This window comes from Ilyonectria robusta (genome assembly GCF_021365365.1).
Source record: "Ilyonectria robusta strain PMI_751 chromosome Unknown BGZ61scaffold_14, whole genome shotgun sequence".
NCBI classification, from domain to species: Eukaryota; Fungi; Ascomycota; class Sordariomycetes; order Hypocreales; family Nectriaceae; genus Ilyonectria; species Ilyonectria robusta.
In genome coordinates, this window is record NW_025764448.1 from 65,216 (window position 1) to 84,312 (window position 19,097).

Below are 19,097 nucleotides of genomic sequence, written 5' to 3' on the forward strand. Positions count from 1 at the left end.
AGCAAGGTCGGGGTTTAGGGTAGGATGGCTATTAAGCTTGACTCAGCTTATCTGCGCTCACCAGAACTTCATCTTCAGCTGCTGCAACATGACGGGTCCTCTGATCAAGCCACTCGCTAATCGGGGCCTATGATAGGACCAGTTGGTGAAGAGGAAGCGCTTGCTGGGGAACCCTGCAGCCTAACCCTCATGATCACCAACTAGGCTCCGTCACCCCTGCCAGCTGAAAAATGTCTTAAGACGCGGCTTGTGTCTGCTTTCGTTGGACTGTGACTTCTGCGTCCGTTTCCATTCACCATACGAGGGAGGTTTGCTTAGAGACGTCTGGGATCTCGCCGGCAACGCACTCAATTCGGAGACATATCACAATTCCCAGCAATGCATCCTCTGAACTTTCTGACGTTTCTTGTCGCCACTTCGATAGCGGCGACGGACGTTATTACGGTATTTTCCCTCTCCTCGGGTGGTGAAACAACTGACTGACTTTGAGGCAGTCCAGGCACTTTAGTGAGAGGAATTACAAGGGCGCCCACGCTGATGTCCGCGGGTATGGATGCTCGAATGTCAACAAGATGTATGACTGATACCCATCTCATCGCTGACTACTTCGGTTCTCATTTGCTAATATATAAATAGAGGATTCGAAATCAAAAGTATACATCATATCAAGAAGTCGTTTTGCTACGCATACACGTAAGCAATAAAATAATGTATCGCGGGCCACATCTAACAATCCTGTAGCAAGGTTAATTGCAAAGGCTCGGCGATTTACTTCTCACGCGACGTGCCCGACATGGATAGGCATTTCCCGACGCAATCTATCCGTTGTATTAATAACCCCAATTAAAGATGTGCTTATATATAACCAAATATTGTTAGTTCGACTTGATTGCGGGAAGTCAATAGAAGTAATGATTAGCTTGTAAGGTAACGCTATTTTCGTATGCTCAGACTTCAACAGCTCATGGCCAGGAAATCCTAGCTAAGTTAGAGATGGAACTCACTCGCTAATAGATGAGGTGGTTCGCGGCTTACGATAAATCCTCTGATGGAGTCTGTTCTGTCGCCTCCTTCTCTCTCTCGCGCGTGTGACCCCCGTCCAATCGTCCCCTAGGTATATCACCTCCAGCTGTTGGCGCATACGACCAAGCTCCGCAGCTGCAAGCTCTTGAGTCTGTTCGCGATTCTGCGGAGGATTCGAAGGCGTCGTTGTACCGCTATGCTGGATATCGCACGAGAAGTTGCCACTGGCCCTGTTCCCGAAGCAGAGATCAAGTATTTTACGGATGCTTTCTTCTACAACGTTAGACCAGCGACAAGCACTTCATGGCGTGATTTCGTTGAAGGATTGAGATTGTACCATTTCATGGAAAGACGTATATAGTATCTTATTATGTGCTTTTCTACCTGTCAGGAAAATAACTGGACTGTCTGCCTTAGCTGTAGTCCACTATTAACAGCCGCTGCCTGCTCCGCTAGAGTAGGTCAGACACATCAACTCTGACCCATGCGCTGAGGTCCACACCGCTAGTAAACTCGTCGTCATTCATCAATCTTCAATCCAGCTTCCAACTTGCGAACAACCTGGGACTCAAAGTCGGCAATGAATCTCGTTCCGTGTTCATCATCCTCAACCACACCAAGATGGCCTTGAAGACTTGCAGCTGTTGCGTCTCGATAGGCTGCACCCATATTAAACGCCAGCACCCGCTCGGTAAGCTTGCGAGCAGCCTTTGGAACTGACGACAGATCGCCGAGGGTATTAGACACGGCGCTATGGAATACATCTCCTAGCGAGATCCAGCGTCCGATCTCGATGAGAAGCAGGCCAAGCGCGTACAGGTCGTGCTTGCGTAGGTGCTTCTTTGGGGGTCTGGAGCCTTGGCGCTCGGGATGTCGATACATGTCACGAATCTTCTCGGCCGTGGTCGGGCCGCCTGCTCTCGTGGCCGAAGAAGAGTCGTTCTCACGGGTGTAGTTGAAGCCAACGAGATACGGCTTGCTGTAGTCGACAGTAGTAGGGCTGGTCTTGAAGATAATGTGGAAGCTAGCGATACCCTGATGTAGCCAGCCGGCCAGATGCCACCGCATCAAGGCCTGGGCGATCTCAAAGGCGAGCCGGATGCGCTCACCGAGGGTTGGGATGGTGATGGTCCTCCTCGCCTGACTCTGCTGCTCTAGAAGTAGCGTGTAGAGCGTGACTGGCTCGCATCCTCCTCGGGGCCTCTGGAAAACCAGTCCGTACTTTGCGCTGGTCGCCACCGGGAGAACCACATGGCCGAGGCAGGCAAGTGTACGAAAGTGCCCTGCGCTGGCAGCCTTCAGCGCTTCGGCCAGGCGATTCAAGCGTTTGATGTCCTGTTTTGCGGAGTCGAGGTCCTCGGACTACTTCCACTCGACGAGAACTTCGGTTTCCCACTGTTTGTGTTTCTCGATGCTCAGGCTGTTGGGAGCCGTCGGATGCAAAAGGACGCTGAACCCGGGCTGAGTGGTTGACATGTCGAGGGTAGGGTGGTTGAGACTCGACTCCGGGAGTATGTTTGTGAGCCGTACACGAAAGGCATCGGCTAGGCCGAGAATCTGGGAGCGCGGTAGCTGGATGCCTCTTTCTAGATGTTCTGCCTCGTAGAGCTGAGGTGTGGTGAGAATCTCGCGCTCGACGGTTCTGCGGAGAGAGTTATTATTGGCTTCGAAGTCTCGGATAAACCAATTCATGTCCTTATAATCCTGAAGGCCAAAGTGCCTGAGGGAGTGGACGAGACGCCCCGTGAATCTGAGCCATGCGTCTCTAACCTGGTCTTGTGATTCTGTTGGCAGTTGATCCATATTGATAAGTGCATTTGCGGACCGTGACTCGCTCTGCTCAGCTATAAAGTCCCGCAGCTCTCGTGTCTGGTCTGTGAGCTCGGTAATGCTCACTTGAGCAATATCAGGAGGAGCATTTCGCTTCAGCCATAACACCACATCGTCCACCAAGCTGTCAGATATACTGTTCCGAAGCACAAACAGCAATGGCTGAGAGTCGTCTGCGCCGTCAACTGCGCTCCCTCGCTCGCTTCTGGCTACGCCTCGACTTGCAGATGCCCACCAGGAGTCTGTGGTATGGGGGTCGAGCGTGTATGTGAAGTCTTCTCCGTTGGAATACTGGCTGGATGCCGCTTCAGCTGTTGCTGCTCCCGTAGTGGCTGGCAAGTCATCCATGGCGAGAGATTCAGGCTGCATATTCGGTATTAGGCGGTTTTCCGTATTGAGGAAAGGCTCAAAGGGTACTAAGCCTTAAATTCTGCAATGAGGCATGTTGGTGTCAACAGCAGAATCACGGCGCGTAATAAAGACGCAGAGCCTTGTGGCATGCATGCATGTCCACACGTGACAGTAAGACTTGCACGAATTAAATACTGGCCACAACGCCTCACCACTGTAACAACCTGGAACATCTCACGCGTGCCGCAAGGAGGCTGGCTTGATGGCATTGTATCAACAAATTGGGACGTCAACGATTGGCAAATTCACAACTGATACTCATGTATGTAATATGATCCACAGGACATATTGCGAACATTCTGTTTTTTTTTAATGTATCACTAAACTCAATATTGAAGCAACGGTTTGCTTTCGTTTATAGACGACATACCTAGTCTCGGCTCAGCAGTGTTGAGACGTCTACACCAAGACTAGATAGACACCTCAGGAAGAAACTTTTCCTGCTTTGCACTAATGGAACATAGTGGCATTTTGAGCTGTTTCCACTCCTTTCAACGAGGTATCATCTAGCTACGTTGAGAAAGTCCGACAAATAATCACGACAATCACTCCTGGCTGGCGCATTGAACACGAAAATCCCATTCTCGGGACACACAACTCGTGTGTTTGCTAGTGCCATGCTGGGAAAACTCTCAACGATTTACGTAAGTGAATTGACGCAGTATATGGAGCTCCGAAAGCCTATAAGCGCATGGGGTTCAGGGAGAATCCTTAAAGTACAAGTTAGAGTTTTATACTCCTGAGAGCAAAAGATACTAAAAGCAGTTGATTATTTGCTTCTAAATCTCTCTAAGAAGAAGAGAAAGGAAAATATCTTTATGAGCTGCTGCGACAGCTATAATAGAATAAGCATACTGGGACTAAAGGTGTTATATTAATGAAAGAACGGAAAAACCGTGCCTTCTTATCTTTCAAGCGGACCGAACGCCTTATGTAGGGACTGCTTAAGCTAGCAACAGGCTTACTCCCCCCTCTCCATAGGTGTGATGGGTCATCCGATGGCAGTGCCGTCGTAGCGGAAATGTTGGAACCCCGCAAATTGACAAGCCAAGTCCATGTGGCAATAAGAGCGCTATCGACGGATCCGATATGGGGCTTAGAAGGTGAAGCGCCGCCGCCTTGTTCTGGAACGGGCTATGGAATGTGACAACAGCTGCATTCCAATGGACGGGGCCCAGACCGAAATGTCTTGTAGTCTTTCCAATCAACCGCAAATATAAGCTTATCAGCTTAGGAGAGTTCAGAAAGCCACAGCTCGTGAGAGGAAGACCTGCTATTGCGGCTGAAAAATGTAAGCGCCACTAGCTTTAGGAGCATGCCAGGTTAAAAAGTTTCAACGGAAAGGCCCGTTCTCTAGGATGTGCTGTCCGAGTGAGTCTTGAGCAATAAATACACTTGCTACCGCCCAGAGGTCAGTCCTTCAACTTCCCAACTCGTAACAGCTATTGTTGCCTTTTGAATATCAGCACCTATACCTTCATTCCCGCCATCAAACGCTTAATCTCGACGATGATGCGGCATCTACCCCTCCTTGCTCTCCTAGGCTGCGTCTTGGCCTCGCCTACCCCGGGACGGCCGACTCACCCCTCAATATTTGATGACGACTCGATTCCCGTCGTAAATCAACCTGACCTCGGTCTGCTCAACTTCACCCTTGGGCCACGAGACCTGAGCGGCGAGAAACGCGCATCTGACCTGGCTTATATCCTGATTGACGTTACCTTCGACGGACGGAATCAAGGAAACTGGCAGCCTTTTGTAGTACGAGGCGGACTACTCGTTATTGACGGCATCCCTTTCCCTACGACCCAAAATGGCTTGAACCCAGTCGATGTTGTCATCTCAATCGGCAGTCCAATCGGCAGCCCGGTTGCTGGGAGTATTTCATACGTTACCAACCGATATCTCAACCCCTTCATTAGCGGCAGGAGGGATACAACACGCCTCGACTTTGCACGGGTATCCGCTACACGCAGTACGGTGACCGTTTCTGTCGATACTTCCATTGCCGCCGCCAATCAGATTTCAGTATTCAACGCCAGAAGTGGTCTTCTAGCCAACATCTACAACCCGGCCACTGGAGGTTTCAACCTCGTCTTTGGAAGTAATGGGCGTATTTCAGGTAGAATCAGCATGACTGGGAGAACGCCTACTTCTGGGGGACAAGCGCCATACCAGGCGATTATCAGCGGAATAGTGACGCAGAGGGGAAGGATTGCAATCTAGAGTGATTTGAGGCTCTAGTTTTGGGTAGAAGTGACTGCGAGGAGGCATAGCGCCAAATCTAAGTATTGAACCATTAAGTTTCTTACACATAACAAGATGCCTCCCTAGTGCTCTCTATCCTAAATTTTCCATTCTGCGACATACCTCAGACTGGGATTCCACTTTTGATTTTGCTGAGGAAAAAAAACAGTCACTGTTATCAATAACGATGTTAGTGGAGTCTAGATAGTGCTTAACCTCTAGATTGACAATTGCACCCGCAACAAGACCATATACTCGTCACCCCAAATTCCGCCTACAGCGGTGGGAGAAAGTATCTGTTGGCGGATAGAGGCTATAGCACATGACAAGAAGTCCCGCAAAGGACGTTCGTCTTTTTGTGACAGCCCCATTCTCAAAGAAAGCTAGAGCCTCAAGGGATGGGCCAAGTGGGAATATTGTGGATCCTCGACAGGATGGTGATATCGGCGAGGGTCAGTTTGAATTTGTCCATGGTGATTCCCTGGTTCGTGTAAAAAGAGACTAGGTTATGGTTGCCTGGCAAAGTGAGGTGTTCCTCAGATCAATGTAGTTGATGGAATCTATCTGGCTTCAGGTCTTCAGGTTCATCACAACTGGGCCCCGATATTTGCTGACAAATAAAATGACAGCTCGCATGCGGGGTAACTTGAGGACTGAAAATGGGACGATCTTTGCTTCACTCATCTAGATGCAACACGTCAAACGGAGTCCTCTCTGCTCGCCTAAGTTAATCCTGCCCAGCCAAACTTGGCATCTCCCAGGGTCGTATGCACCAATGGCAGAAGCCGAACCTGAAGCGCCGCCCATTTCTAGGGAGTCAGAATCGCCTCGCCAAGATGCGCTGACAGATCCGGAGGCTTCGACGCCACAACAGCAGTCGATCGACGTGGACGATACCCCAGCAGACGATGGCTACGTATCCGATTCAGGATCAGGATCTTCTGTATCGACTTCATTGTCTTCCAGCGTGCGCGACTACCGCTTTGAGAACAGTCGCAGGTATCACAGGTTCAAGGAGGGTCTCTACCAGTTCCCCAACGACACGCCCGAGCAAGAGCGAGAAGATATGAAGCATACCGTCGCAGTCCACCTCTTGGGAGGGAAGCTTCACAATGCGCCGCTGGATAATCCGCAAAGGATTCTAGATATTGGCACGGGAACAGGAAGTTGGGCTAATGACGGTTCGCCACCAAACTACCTTACCTGAAGTCGACTGTTTTGGTACAGCCATGCTGATACACTTCAATAGCGGGCGACGAATATCCGGCCGCCGAAGTCACTGGCATTGATCTGAGCCCTATCCAATCGCCTTGGGTGCCTCCAAATGTCAAGTTTCTCGTTGACGATGCTGAGGCGGAGTGGCTATACCGACCCGATTCCCTTGATCTTATCCACTTGCGGAACATGTCCACCGCCATCAAAGACTGGCCGGCTCTGTTTGCACAAGCGTACAGGTACATGATAAATCCGAGCCTTGCGTGTAAAACCACATGCTACCTTGTAACTAATCCATTATCTGTCCAGGACGCTCAAGCCAGGTGGCTGGATTGAGCTCCCAGAGTTCCGCTGGGTGTACGGATGCGATGATGGAACCATGCACCCTGATTATACGCCACCACAGATGGTGGCCAACATCCGGGATGGGTTGGCTACGTTTGGCATCGACATGCACGCCTCCGAAAAAAACGAAGACAGGCTGAGAGACGCAGGCTTTGTAAACGTCCGCCACGAAATTAAAAAGGTTCCCGTCGGACCGTGGCCTAAGGATTCCAACCTCAAGAAAATTGGCCTTTATAACAGGAGTGTAATCTACGACGGTCTCCAAGCCATCACGATGGGGCCCTTCACGCGTGGCCTTGGTTGGAAGCCTGAGGAGGTCGAAGTCTTTCTTGTCAAGGTGCGGAAGGATTTGATGGATACGTCGGTGCATTCCTATGTGCACTTCCACTCTCTGTGTGCGCAGAAGCCTGAGAATCTGAGCTAAGGATGCAAACGGTGGTTTATCTTGTTTCCTGATATAGTGACGTACCAAATGGGGGGGAGCATGTTAAAGGCGCAACCAATTTAAGTGAGTCCACGGTAGTCCTATTATTTTAGCATCAATCTTTACAGAGGGTAAAACGGGATTATGAGATGGCTCGTGGGTGCATCACGCCTTTACAGCATACTATAGGTTGTTTAGCTTCATTCTAGACCACCGTATGGAAACATCTCCAGGACGGCTGTCCGGCGTGACACAAATGATAATTCTTGAAATTGAACAGTCGGATCGCCGTCTAACGAGCATTTCCTGAGATTATCCACGTTCACCTATCAACGGATATTATGCTAATCTAATTCTACTACTGCCATACTATACCAGTCGCCGCCTTTTCGCTCATACCAAAGGCCCTATGCCAGCAATATATACCAAACTCCTAACCCATTCCCAAAGACAGATGCTCTTCGATCAATAACACTCATCTTTTACAGCTACCTCCTTGCATCCACCGTTTCCCAACGTCCATTCATCGCACAGCTGGTTACAAGCGACGCCCGGTCTCACAAACACACGCCCTTCCTGGCCTGGCCAGTTCAGTCTGAACTGATCGCCAGCATCACCAGCCCTGTATCCAGGAGCACAAGCGCAGTAGTGGTTCGACGAGCTAGCCACGGCGATGCAACTGGTGGTGACATGGCATTGATTGTTTCCTGGTGACGGATTGCAAGTGCTGCAAGCGGAGTTGGATGGCCGCTTGCACGTCAAGGAGCATGTTGGACTGCCATTATTGGCGCCTTCGTCACACTCTTCGTCCGCTTGAATGATGCCATCGCCACAGTGTCCAGACTGAGCTTCGATCTTGCAGGTGGCACTGCATCCGTCGCCGTCAGCATTATTTCCATCATCACACTCCTCGCCAGACTGTACAATTCCGTCTCCGCAGTATTCTCCCGTCGATTCCTTTTTGCAATTGGCACTGCATCCGTCGCCGTCAATGTTATTCCCGTCATCGCACTCCTCTCCGTTGGCAGGGGCCAGGATACCGTCGCCGCAGACGCCCCGACAGTCCTCCGCGTAGATGTCGCAAAGACGGCCGACGTCCAAGAGGGAAGGATGGGCTGAGAATCCACGGTGCAGCTTCACATTGCCCTTGCCCACGAGAACGGGGACATTATACCAGTCGTAGCTGAAGTCGGACTCGCCATAGTGCATAATGCTCTCCGTATCATACGGACCAGACCAGTCGACTTCGGTCTCGCCCAGTTTGCGAAAGGCACAGCCCCAGCCACGGCAAACGCCATCGCCACAAAATGCCTTTACTCCAAGTTGGTCTGGAATCAGGTTTTCGCAGTGGATTTCAATATAGTCGTCTCTGTCGGGCCGTTGCTGTTCATGATATAGACCCAGCGTGTGTCCCAGTTCGTGTGCCGTCGTGAGCACGCCGCAGTCGTCTAGAATAATAACACTGTCCTTGGCAGTCGCGGACATGCCGATTGGCGAGAAACAAGCATTTCCACCAGTCTGGATTCGGAGGTTGACCACGCCAACCTCCATTTTGTTGTTGGGCATCCCTTTGTCGACCTCTTCGAACTTGAGGAAGGGCAGTCGGTCCGTCCACAGCTTGATGGCCCCCTCCCAGTCTGATCTGACCTTGTTATTCGGTGCCGTCTCCCATCTGTATTTAATCTCGCCCTTTGGCCATTTGCTTCCGTTGGCCAACTTGAATACAGAAGCAGCGCGCTTGGTACTTTGGGCGTCAACTGCTGCCGCCTCGATGTCGGCCTCTGTGCCAAAGAGAACGTCGCCGTCAATCACGGCGTATCCATCTCTTACAAAATAAGATACTTGCTGAGTTTGAACAGCAAACGTGTTCTCAGATCCGTTGGACGACAGTGGATTGGGTTGAACGTAAATCTCAATGGTAGTAAGGTTCCGTGGCGGGTTAACAAACGTGAGGGAGCTGTTGGTAGGTGCCGAGTGGTTCTGGGCACCGACGAGCCCATAAAATAGAATGGAGGCAGCAGCCTGCAAGAAAATAGTCATCTTGGACATGTTTGCAAGTGAATTTGGTTGATTCATAATGTGAATGTCCAGGGCATTGGCGGTAATTATATATACTTGGCAGCCCAGGTCCCCGGTTGGAGGATGCGGCTGTCTAAAAATAATGTTAGAACTTACAGACTTGTACCAAAATAAAAATTAAAGTGAGAGCCCTCATAAAATCGGTTGTATAGAATAACTGGCAGAGTGGGGTGGAATATACAGTCAGATTCGAGTGGTATTCACTCACACCAGATGGGCGACTGCCTCCTTGCTGACGGAACTGAGGATGATGCATACGAATGAACAAAAGGCACCCAATTATTGAATCAAGAGTTGTCAGCACGATATCCCACCCTGCCCCATTGAGATTGTCAGACGTCAGCATCCGCCTCTCTGCTCATCGTATTGCCCTGCGCGAGTGGCGGAGCCTTCGTATTAGCCACCAGGCTCCTCCACAACTAGTCCCCGGTATGATGTCTATTAAAAGAACAATCTTATCACACATGGGTCCACATTGGAAAATGTTTATTTTTACACTTAATTTAAACAATCACGCTGATATATGGAATTCGTAATGACAGTCGCTGAACCAAATAATCTGGGTCTCCAAGTAACCTTCTGCCTAACGCGGCTCACCTTCTCGTCCAGGCTCCATACTCTTCATGTCAATTCCTACCCATTCGACATCCCGCGATCTACCCACTGGCTCAGTCCCTGTCTTGGCAGTCTGTGACGACGGTGGCTCACCATCGTTGATCCGCTTGTCGTGAAACATCATCTTTACCACCTCGTCATAGCCCCTCCCGATAGCACAGGATAACGCTGTTCTGCTACGAATATCCTTTGTGTTGATGTCGACCTTGCCTGTGTCTAGTAGCATCTTCACGACACTACGACGCCCGCCTAGAGCCGCCGCAAAGAGCGGTGTTTGGCCATCACTGTCCCTCACATTCACATCCACGGCCTCAGTCTCCAGTAGCAGCTTGACAATATCGCCGTGGCCATTGCTAGCTGCCAGAAACAGCGGTGTCCGGTTGTTGACGTCTTTGGAGTTGATGTCAACCTTGCCTGTGTCTATGAGCAACTTGGCCAAGGCGAGGTGACCATCCTCGGCTGCCCAGGACAGTGGTGTTGCATTGTACTCAGAGTCACTCGGATCAGGATCAGCTTTTCCTACCAGAAGCAAGTGCTTGACAACCTCGAAAGATCCAGATTGGGTAGCCTTGAACAGTGGTGTGCGGCCGACCTCATCCTTTGCCTCGACGTCGACCTTGTGCGTTTCCAAAAGCATCTTCACCACTACAACATGTCCGTTTCGAGCGGCCCAATACAACGCAGTTCGACCTTCGTTGTTTTTCAGGTCAACATCGACCTTATCCTCCTGGAGCAGCCTTTGAACCACAAGGTGATGACCTTTCTGGGCAGCCGCTGACAGTGGTGCTAAGCTATACTTGGTGTCCTTGGAGTTGACGTTGGCTTTGCCCGTATCGAGAAGCGTTTTGACAATGATTTCATGTCCATTTTTGGCCGCGAAGAAAAGTGGTGTCCGGCCATTGTCATCCCTTGAATCAATCTCAATGTCTTCGGCTTCTACTAGCAGCTTGACGACGGAACTGTGGCCCTCTCCAGCAGCCCACGACAATGCTGTTCGGCCGTATGGATCCTTGCAGTTGATGCCACCCTTGATCCGTTCTAGCACAATGGTAGCAATGGTCTTGGCGCCAAGCACTCCCGCCATCAACAACGGTGTGATGCCGTGGTTGTCCTTTGCTTCGACGTTGGCTCTCCCTTCATCTAGCAGCGTTTTGACGACGGCGGGTTGCTTCTGCTCGATGGCCAAGCACAGCACTGCCCTGCCGTTGAAGTGCTCTTTTGTTTCCACGTCGACCTTTCCTGTGTCCAGAAGCATCTTCACCACAGTGTTATGCCCGTTGACGGCAGCCAACATCAACGGCGTTAGACCCCATCGAAAAGTCTTTGGGTCGACATCAACCCGTTCTATATCCAGCAGCATCCTAACCACAATGGCATGGCCGGATTCAGCAGCGTATGATAGTGGAGCCATGTTGTTGAGATCTCTGGAGTTTGGGTCGACCATTCCTGTGTCTAAAAGCGCTTTCACGACATGTAAATGTCCGTTTTGAGCAGCCCAGGAGATTGGGGTTCGGGCCGTCATGTCTTGCAAATCAGCCTGGATATCCTCCATAGCTAGCAATGCCTTGACCACATCGTAATGGCCTTCTATGGCCGCAAACGCCAGCGGTGATAGTCCAGTACTGTCCTCCGAGTTGACGTCGACCACTCCCGTCGCCAGAAGTTGATTGACAATAAGGGTATTACCGTTGCCTGCAGCCAAGGACAGCGGTGTTCGGCCTTGCTCGTCTCTCGATTCCACATTGACCCGGCCAGTATCCAGCAGCATCTTAAAGGTGGGCTTGAAGCCTCTGGCTGCTGCCCATAAGAGTGGTGTCCGATGGAGCATATCCTTTGGGTCGACCTCAGCCAGTCCTCTATCCAGCAGCATCTTGACCAATACACCGTTGCCCCTCTCAGCGGCGTATGACAATGGTGTTCTGCCATGGACATCTTTCCAATCGACGTCGACTTTTCCCGTATTGAGTAGTTTCGCAACAATTGAATCAAAGCTTCCACCAACAGCCAATGATAATGGCGTTTGGCCAGAGTAGGTCTTGGTGTTAACTTCCACCTGCATGTCCAGTAGTAGTGTCACTGCAGGTTCGTAGCCAAACTGAGCGGCCCAAGCTAATGGTGTGCGGCCGTACACGTCTCTGGACTCGAGATCGACACTTCCTGTATCCAGCAAAATCTTCATCACATCCATGTGACTCCCGTGAGCAGCCCAAAGAAAGGGCGTCAGGCCTTGTGCATCCTGAGACTCAACATCGACCTTTCCTGTGTCGAGCAGCTTCTTGAGCATGACGCCATGGCCATTTTCAGCAGCCCACGATAAAGGTGTCTTTCCAAGGCTGTCTTTGGCATCGACATGCTTCAGATTACCTAGGGGTACGGGTGATCCTGGTTGAAAGCCAAAGTACGCAGACAAGTGTAGAGGTGTCCATTCGTTCGGGTACTCGAGGGGCTCCTCTTCGCGGATCGGCTGTCTTCCAGCGGACATCCGTTCCTCTGGAACTGGCAGCGACGATAGAATTTGAAAAATTGTTGCTTCATTTTGTAGCTTCTCGGCCGAGGTTCGTGAGAGAAGGTCGTGGGCGTATGCAGCCGCTGCCATGGCCGCATATCCTTGCCATTCTTTGTTCTTGTTCGAGTTCGAGTAGCCGCATATGCCCCGAATAAACAGACAAGGGAGGTTTGTGTTCAATCCCGCCCCTTCCGTCTCAAAGCATAGGACATTCCTACCCGCTGCAAGCCTATTCCGTTCGATAGCATCCGTCATCACCTCATTTGATGAAGCGACCGTGCCAAAGTGGATTGCTGGGTTGTCTTGTCGTGGTACTGGTACTGTATTTGATCCATCGGCTTCCAAGTCGCATGAAGCTTGCGGTCGCTGGTATTCGTCTTGTAATCTAGGGTTGTTCTCGAAAACACAATCGATGGTTTGCTCAAGCTGATGGCCGCTTCTCTTGTACTGGGCCCGCATTCCCGCAATGGTTGTCTGGAGCGCCAATGGCGGCTGATTGAAGAACCGTACGTCTTTGAACGATTGGTTTTCGACGGTGGTTTTGAAATCATACTGAAAGACACTGTCTCGGCCGTCGCCAACGACGACGTCCCCTAAACGAATATCACGGGCATTGTTCCGGGCGCAGTAGCCAATCCCCACAAGAAGAGCTATGCGAATGTTGGGAAAGCTTCGCACCATGTCGATGGCAGTATCGGATGCCGCTCCGCTCTGGCGGTTCGAAGAGAATGCGACGACGACATGATGCTTTCCAATCCTACCCAAGGTATAGTGATTGGCGTCGTCTGGGTGCAAGGTGCCGGGAGTCTCTTGCTCCTCGTCTTGGTGCTCCTCGTCAAGAAACTCTTGCGCAGCCACATATTCTGAAATAGTGGCGCATACCCATCCAACGGTATAATCTTGAGGATTGGGCATGATGAGGCAAAATGGCGAATGCTTGATCAAGGAAAGAAGAGGATCTCAAGACAGGCTTCTGATATAATTGCGGGGTTATTCGCATCTTTCAGGCACAGCAGGCATCAGCCGCCACGGCTCAGAAATCTGCCTTGGGGGGCTGAGTCGGAATAATGCAGATAGGTAAATATGCACTGCTGACAGATTCCTAAACTGTGGCTGTGTAATATCTCGTTCGACGCTAACCTAGTCAAGGCTTGGATATAAAATTGCAGGACCAGTCATTGAACTAGCTTTTGCAAACAGGCGGTGGTTTTGAAGGATTCAGATTTGAGAACGACCCCAAGAATGACGGGGTATGGCATACACTACACAACATAAACAGTCACTTCACGCGAAATAAGCAATGTATTCTCTGTGAGAATATGTAGGAGCTTTTAACAAATCCAGATGCCGCTGTGTCGTGTCCTTGTGCACTGTTGAACATGGTTGCGGAGATGCAGGGCTGTGTCGTGACAAGCGTTCAGCCGCACCAAAGCGGTGTACATACCCTAACAATCCCTGTGTGCTACCGCTATGTGAGTAGTGAGTGATAAGATAATCTACTACCAGGTGTCTCGCCTTGGTCTATTTTCTCTTATTTTTTCAACAGTCATCTCCCAGGGCTTTTTGGGTCTGTCTTTCGGTACCTATGGAAATCTCATCCAGTGGCTTCATCCAGGAGCAGCGATTGACCTAGCAATCTCAGCAAGATGGCGCATTGCTCAACTTCACCAGATTACGCTATTCTTACAAATTCATTGTCTCTATGGCTTCTCTATGACCCCGAAGAAGGCACTTGTTTGCCGTATGTGACGATGCAGGTGTATTTGATGTGATGTGTGGAAAAGCTCATATTTTCTTTTCCTAACAAGGTGCTGCCAGTTTCTCAATACGAGTATGCTCTTGTTCGCCATGACCAGATAGGAAATGTCACTGATATCAAGCTGCGATATGTGTAACATCGTTGCTACACGCCAATCAATTTCTGCAACAACTTCTCGGAGGTTGTTTTGCACGCCGAAAATTTCTTCTTCCCATTCTCGTCTCTCAACTATGAGGCGCCTACTATAAGCCTCTTATTTAGAGAAAGTTGAGCTACAATGACCATATATCCCTTCCTTAGCGAATGCGGCACGCTGAGTTTGCACAGGCTAATGAAACCGAATCACAGATATTCATGAGCCAGTCAATTGGTTTTCCACTGTTGCTACCTTGATGTGACTTTGGATACATATTTAATCATCTACTCGTCGCTGCTGCCACTCGCCTTTCCACCCTTGCGGCCGGCCTCGTGGGGATCGACTTTGCCATGAGCGAACTCGCCCTTGGCACTACCTCCACTGTTGCCAGTGTCCTTACTGACGTCTTCATCCGTGGCTTGGGTGGTGCCGCTCATCTTGCCACCCTGCTGGCCAGCCTCAGTAGGATCGACCTTGCCATAGGCGAACTCGCCGGTGCCAACGCGCTTGTCGGGCTTGCCGTCTTCGCGGAGACCGCCGTGCTCTATTTAATGGACTTGTTAGATGACATGAATTTATATTCGGGGGGATTGTCGATCGTGTGCATACCAGTGGGCTTGTATGTATCAGACATATTGGAATATAGTTTTAATTGTGTTGTGAAATTATTCGCAGGTGGTGATGTTGAACTTGCTTTGGTGATGAAAAGAACAACAGCTCTTGGACGGGTCAATGTGCTTGTTTATATAGATCAGAAGGCCCCCGCAGTGCTTCAGTAGCGTCTACTATTCAAGCTCGTTGACGCAAATGATCGAGTCCCGGCGTCACCATTTCAAACATGACCGGATGATTACACGTTGACTTATGCCTAGCTAACTGCTGCCGTCATTGACTCAGAGTCTGGGTCGCTTACATGCTTGTGCTCGCGCGATTCGCCAAGACCTGACTCAGATCCCCAGATCCGGACCCATACTTTCCCAATCGCCTAGACATAGCACAGGCTCATTGAAGTGCACGATGGTCGATCACATTCGTTGCCTAGGAAGGGCTTTGGCCCCAAGGAGCGGTAAGCCTCAGCTATCCCTTTGTAAGCCAGCACGGGGATCAACGGCATGCTGCTCGACTCCGTCTCCAAGAACTGTGACTTCTATCGCCATATAAAACAGGTGTGACCTCGCGTACCTCTTTTTTCGTGATTATTTGTTCGTCTACATCCCTGCCACTAGCGCAAGTGCTGCCTTACGACAGTCAAAGGGATACCCCGCCCTACAAACTCTAGATACATTGGGGGACATCCAAGACGTCATTAATCTACGGCACCGACACAAACATTGCTCCCAAAATCTCCAAGTCGTGTAATCCACGGGTAGAATAATGAAAATAACAAATTTAAGATAGTTGTAGCGGACGATCAGGTGGCTACTTGGTTCCAGGAGTGGGAGCGTGGAAGAACTAAAATCGATGCAAGGATGAGGCGCTACTCACCAGCGAGACCAGCGAGACCAGGTAATTTAGTCAGATGATGGGGTGGCAGTCGCAGTATTGCGTTCCATACGTATTCAAGTGACACGTTAAATTATGCATGGCGAAGTGAATTGGAAAGGAACCATGGCAAAAGATATCATCCGAAATCGTAAAGACCTGCCGCTACCTATGCAGTACACGTACAACTGTAAATCTCCTACTTCCTAGTCACGTTCTCCTCGTCGCTCGCGTGATCCAAAGCAGCAGCCTTTCCTGCCTCAACCGGAACATGGTTCCTCATCACTATCCATGCAGGAAAGGCAGATAGAACTGTATATAAATTAGCGTTGTCTTTCTCCAGTTTCAGCAACCCTTGTCAAGACTCACCCAACAGAATCGTATTCACAGCCAGGGGCACTCTGCCACCGTGCCACTCGGTTGAGTTCAAGCCATAGCTAACAGCCTGTCCAAAACTCTCCTGACCTCTCAGAATACCCGCAAAGCGACTCAGCTCGGAGATATTGTCGGTCATTGTGGCCAACAAGTAGTACAGCCAGTTCTGCAGCGCCTGGCGAGAAAAGTCCCAGAGCAGCAGCACAAAGAGACCCTCGACGAAGCCGGCATCCTCCCAGTCCCAGACGGGGGGGTTGGCCGTGTATCTTTCTTGGATGACCCAGCCGTACACCCACGCGGCGATGTGGAGGGTCACAACGTAGTAGAAGCCAATCTCGATGCGGCGCTTGACGGCCAGGCCTTTATAGTCCAGCAGCGTGCTCATGATTTGAGAAGAAAGCAGCGTGCCAATGTTTGTGACGAATCCAGCCAAGGCACGGGCGCGAACACCAAAGTAGTACGTCTGGAAGTTGCCGTTGTACTGGTTGAAGTAGGCGGCCCAGAATATCGGTAGCAGGAGGAGAATCTGCTTGCGCGTGCTGACCTTCCACAACGCCTTGAACTCGGCCTTAAGACTGGGCTCGGCCTTGACGATAACACGAGTACCGTCTGAGCGCTGCACCTTTTCTGGCGGTGACAGCGCGAGGGCCAGAGGAGCAGCCACACACTGCAGGGCCACAAAGACCAGGTACGTCTTGGAGTCGATCTTGCCCTTCTTCTTGGCCCCGGCGCTGTGGTTGAGTCCGAGCACGATGGCGCCTCCGACCAACGGCCCGCCTGTGCGGAACCAGAGCCAGATGTTCATGTACTTGCCACGCTTGCCGGGCTCGGGATATCCCAGAGCAACGGCGCCTTCGGAGACCCAGAAGAGGCCGGCTGAGACGCCACAGCACACGGCGCCGACAAGGACGAGCCACACATTGCCGAAGCGGTTGTTGCAGTAGAGCCCGGCCGAGTAGACGGGGTATCCCACTGCTCCCAGGAACAGCGTCCGCGAGAGGCCGATGCGGTTGGCAATGGGGCCACCAAACAGGCACAAGAAACCCATCAGCCCAAATACCAGCGCGTTGGCCGCGTTAATGAGGTACGGCTTCTGCGCTCCACCTGCTCCGAGCGAGTTCATGGCGTTCCATAGGCCGGGTGCCAGGAAGCCGACGCCGCCTATGACAAAGGCATTGAAGAGAGTGGTGTGATGCCAGGATCGCTTCGTGCGAGGGAAAGGGTGAGGGTCACGGGGCCCCTCTTCCGTCGTGGAAATGTCGAGGACAGTCCCCTCTTTGGGAACGGCTGGGGCAGTTTCGGCCATGTTATATTATTCTCTATCAACTAACTGGGACGTGACTGAGCACCGAGGTAACAAGCGCCTTATATATCCCAGCCGCGCCATCTCACAATCTCTGGTGCCATTTCAAGCAAATATGATGGAGAACTTCTACATGGATGCAGAAATTTCTGCAAGCTGTCGCCGCAGTGGAAACCACCGTCCTCAAGTGTAACGTGTACCGCCGATCTCTGAGTTGGTAGTCAATCCTAGATCAAAAGTACGGAGTATTATCCCCAAAGTCCACCGGAGTAAAAGCACCTTCCTCTTGGAGAAATGATCCCGCCACTTTGAGAGGTCATATTGTAACGTAGGAGACTATTTAGCTGGTGGATACTCGAATACGCCATTCGGGACTTGATCACATCAGCCCAAGTCTCCACTCGTATGTAACATAGAGCCTACTAAAGCATTAAAAATACCCGAAGAAGTGGATTCGAAGTAAATTTTGACGTGGAATAGCACAATAGCAAAAGGGAAAGGAGGTTGGCTGGAAGACCTTAAGTCAAGACTGGATGTCGATAGTTACTGCGAGCGGAAGCCAGCTATCACAAGACTCGTCTTTTTGGACGATTTAGAAAGCCTGCTTGTACCCGGTACAAGTCCGAGGTCCTTGCATATTTGCCATGTGGTAAAGTGGTCTTTAGTACGTGATATAACCGTTATAGGTCACGAGTAGGACGCGTCTTTGAACTTGCAGAAAAACGCATTCAGTAGCAATGGACGAGGATCGATGCAATATTGGTTCATCTCAGCCGACCTCAAGAGGGAAAAAGCACTAGAGTGGCGCCACCGCAGGATAGTAAAGGCGCCTTGATGCAAGAAAAAGTAGGATAGATTATATATGCGCAATTCAATTAACATCATAGCTTGCTTGGCCTCCAGTATGATAGAACTGTGACGTTTGGTACTTCCTAATGGTACAGGGTAGGCCCGAGACGTGGATGATGTACCTAGGTATGATAAAGTGGATCAGCCCTTCATATTGAGTAGGACCAGATTCTACCATCAGAACAGCCAGTTGTGGCAATTGGTATCGTGCCTGCCATCATTCTCTTGCGGCTTCTTCAGATCGTGCACGATCTAGATTAATTGCAATGATAGCCGGGCTGTGACTTGGGATTTTGTATAACTACATCTTCCATCGAAAAGTCTCCGAGATTTTATCTTTGGCGAACTTGAGATAAGCAAAGTGAATCAAGTGGCAGCCCGTATCTGACCCTGATTATTTGCCGGAGGTCAAAGTTGCCCCGACGCACCTCTCGTTATCCTGACAGAGTGGCTGTACCTGCAAAAGGAAACTTGGAGTTAGTTGCTATTAGACAATCA

At 50.6% G+C, this 19,097-nt stretch overlaps 11 protein-coding genes across 11 annotated transcripts; 4 read left to right on the plus strand and 7 right to left on the minus strand.

Annotated features, from left to right (window-relative positions):
- Positions 1-378: 378 nt before the first annotated feature.
- On the plus strand, positions 379-997 carry BGZ61DRAFT_589739 (uncharacterized protein; the record flags this gene model as incomplete). Its single annotated transcript, XM_046256595.1, has 4 exons — positions 379-444; positions 495-574; positions 637-693; positions 742-997. The coding sequence occupies 4 exons, from the start codon at positions 379-381 to the stop codon at positions 845-847; spliced, it is 309 nt and encodes a 102-aa protein (XP_046102147.1). The 3' UTR covers positions 848-997.
- A 545-nt stretch (positions 998-1,542) lies between these two features.
- On the minus strand, positions 1,543-3,201 carry BGZ61DRAFT_519263 (uncharacterized protein; the record flags this gene model as incomplete). Its single annotated transcript, XM_046252391.1, has 2 exons — positions 1,543-2,358; positions 2,554-3,201. 2 exons carry the CDS (start codon positions 3,199-3,201, stop codon positions 1,543-1,545), a joined length of 1,464 nt encoding a protein of 487 aa, XP_046102148.1.
- A 1,575-nt stretch (positions 3,202-4,776) lies between these two features.
- BGZ61DRAFT_393467 (uncharacterized protein) lies at positions 4,777-5,515 on the plus strand (the record flags this gene model as incomplete). Its single annotated transcript, XM_046242872.1, has 1 exon — positions 4,777-5,515. One exon carries the CDS (start codon positions 4,777-4,779, stop codon positions 5,488-5,490), a length of 714 nt encoding a protein of 237 aa, XP_046102149.1. The 3' UTR covers positions 5,491-5,515.
- A 10-nt stretch (positions 5,516-5,525) lies between these two features.
- On the plus strand, positions 5,526-6,047 carry BGZ61DRAFT_454789 (uncharacterized protein). The gene has a single exon (XM_046246275.1). The coding sequence runs from the start codon at positions 5,834-5,836 to the stop codon at positions 6,014-6,016; it is 183 nt and encodes a 60-aa protein (XP_046102150.1). The 5' UTR covers positions 5,526-5,833; the 3' UTR covers positions 6,017-6,047.
- A 156-nt stretch (positions 6,048-6,203) lies between these two features.
- Positions 6,204-7,806, plus strand: BGZ61DRAFT_454791 (S-adenosyl-L-methionine-dependent methyltransferase). The gene is made up of 3 exons (XM_046246276.1): positions 6,204-6,692; positions 6,761-6,965; positions 7,036-7,806. The coding sequence occupies exons 1-3, from the start codon at positions 6,287-6,289 to the stop codon at positions 7,493-7,495; spliced, it is 1,071 nt and encodes a 356-aa protein (XP_046102151.1). The 5' UTR covers positions 6,204-6,286; the 3' UTR covers positions 7,496-7,806.
- Positions 7,807-7,960: 154 nt separating this feature from the next.
- BGZ61DRAFT_534154 (uncharacterized protein) lies at positions 7,961-9,544 on the minus strand (the record flags this gene model as incomplete). The annotated part of the gene is made up of 1 exon (XM_046254108.1): positions 7,961-9,544. One exon carries the CDS (start codon positions 9,542-9,544, stop codon positions 7,961-7,963), a length of 1,584 nt encoding a protein of 527 aa, XP_046102152.1.
- Positions 9,545-10,207: 663 nt separating this feature from the next.
- Positions 10,208-10,676, minus strand: BGZ61DRAFT_423342 (uncharacterized protein; the record flags this gene model as incomplete). The annotated part of the gene is made up of 2 exons (XM_046243560.1): positions 10,283-10,676; positions 10,208-10,230 (listed from the first exon to the last, which is right to left on the minus strand). Exons 1-2 carry the CDS (start codon positions 10,413-10,415, stop codon positions 10,208-10,210), a joined length of 156 nt encoding a protein of 51 aa, XP_046102153.1. The 5' UTR covers positions 10,416-10,676.
- BGZ61DRAFT_303800 (ankyrin repeat-containing domain protein) lies at positions 10,506-12,212 on the minus strand (the record flags this gene model as incomplete). Its single annotated transcript, XM_046238714.1, has 2 exons — positions 10,506-10,733; positions 11,862-12,212. Coding segments are annotated over 2 exons (579 nt in total), but the record flags the coding sequence as incomplete, so codon positions are not given.
- Positions 12,213-12,231: 19 nt separating this feature from the next.
- On the minus strand, positions 12,232-13,623 carry BGZ61DRAFT_548724 (nucleoside phosphorylase domain-containing protein; the record flags this gene model as incomplete). Its single annotated transcript, XM_046255408.1, has 2 exons — positions 12,670-13,623; positions 12,232-12,265 (listed from the first exon to the last, which is right to left on the minus strand). Exons 1-2 carry the CDS (start codon positions 13,608-13,610, stop codon positions 12,232-12,234), a joined length of 975 nt encoding a protein of 324 aa, XP_046102155.1. The 5' UTR covers positions 13,611-13,623.
- A 1,251-nt stretch (positions 13,624-14,874) lies between these two features.
- On the minus strand, positions 14,875-15,224 carry BGZ61DRAFT_534156 (uncharacterized protein; the record flags this gene model as incomplete). The annotated part of the gene is made up of 2 exons (XM_046254109.1): positions 14,875-15,134; positions 15,200-15,224. The coding sequence occupies 2 exons, from the start codon at positions 15,222-15,224 to the stop codon at positions 14,875-14,877; spliced, it is 285 nt and encodes a 94-aa protein (XP_046102156.1).
- Positions 15,225-16,200: 976 nt separating this feature from the next.
- BGZ61DRAFT_54853 (major facilitator superfamily domain-containing protein) lies at positions 16,201-18,131 on the minus strand. Its single transcript, XM_046255399.1, has 2 exons — positions 16,442-18,131; positions 16,201-16,384 (listed from the first exon to the last, which is right to left on the minus strand). The coding sequence occupies exons 1-2, from the start codon at positions 17,751-17,753 to the stop codon at positions 16,272-16,274; spliced, it is 1,425 nt and encodes a 474-aa protein (XP_046102157.1). The 5' UTR covers positions 17,754-18,131; the 3' UTR covers positions 16,201-16,271.
- Between the last annotated feature and the right edge of the window lie 966 nt (positions 18,132-19,097).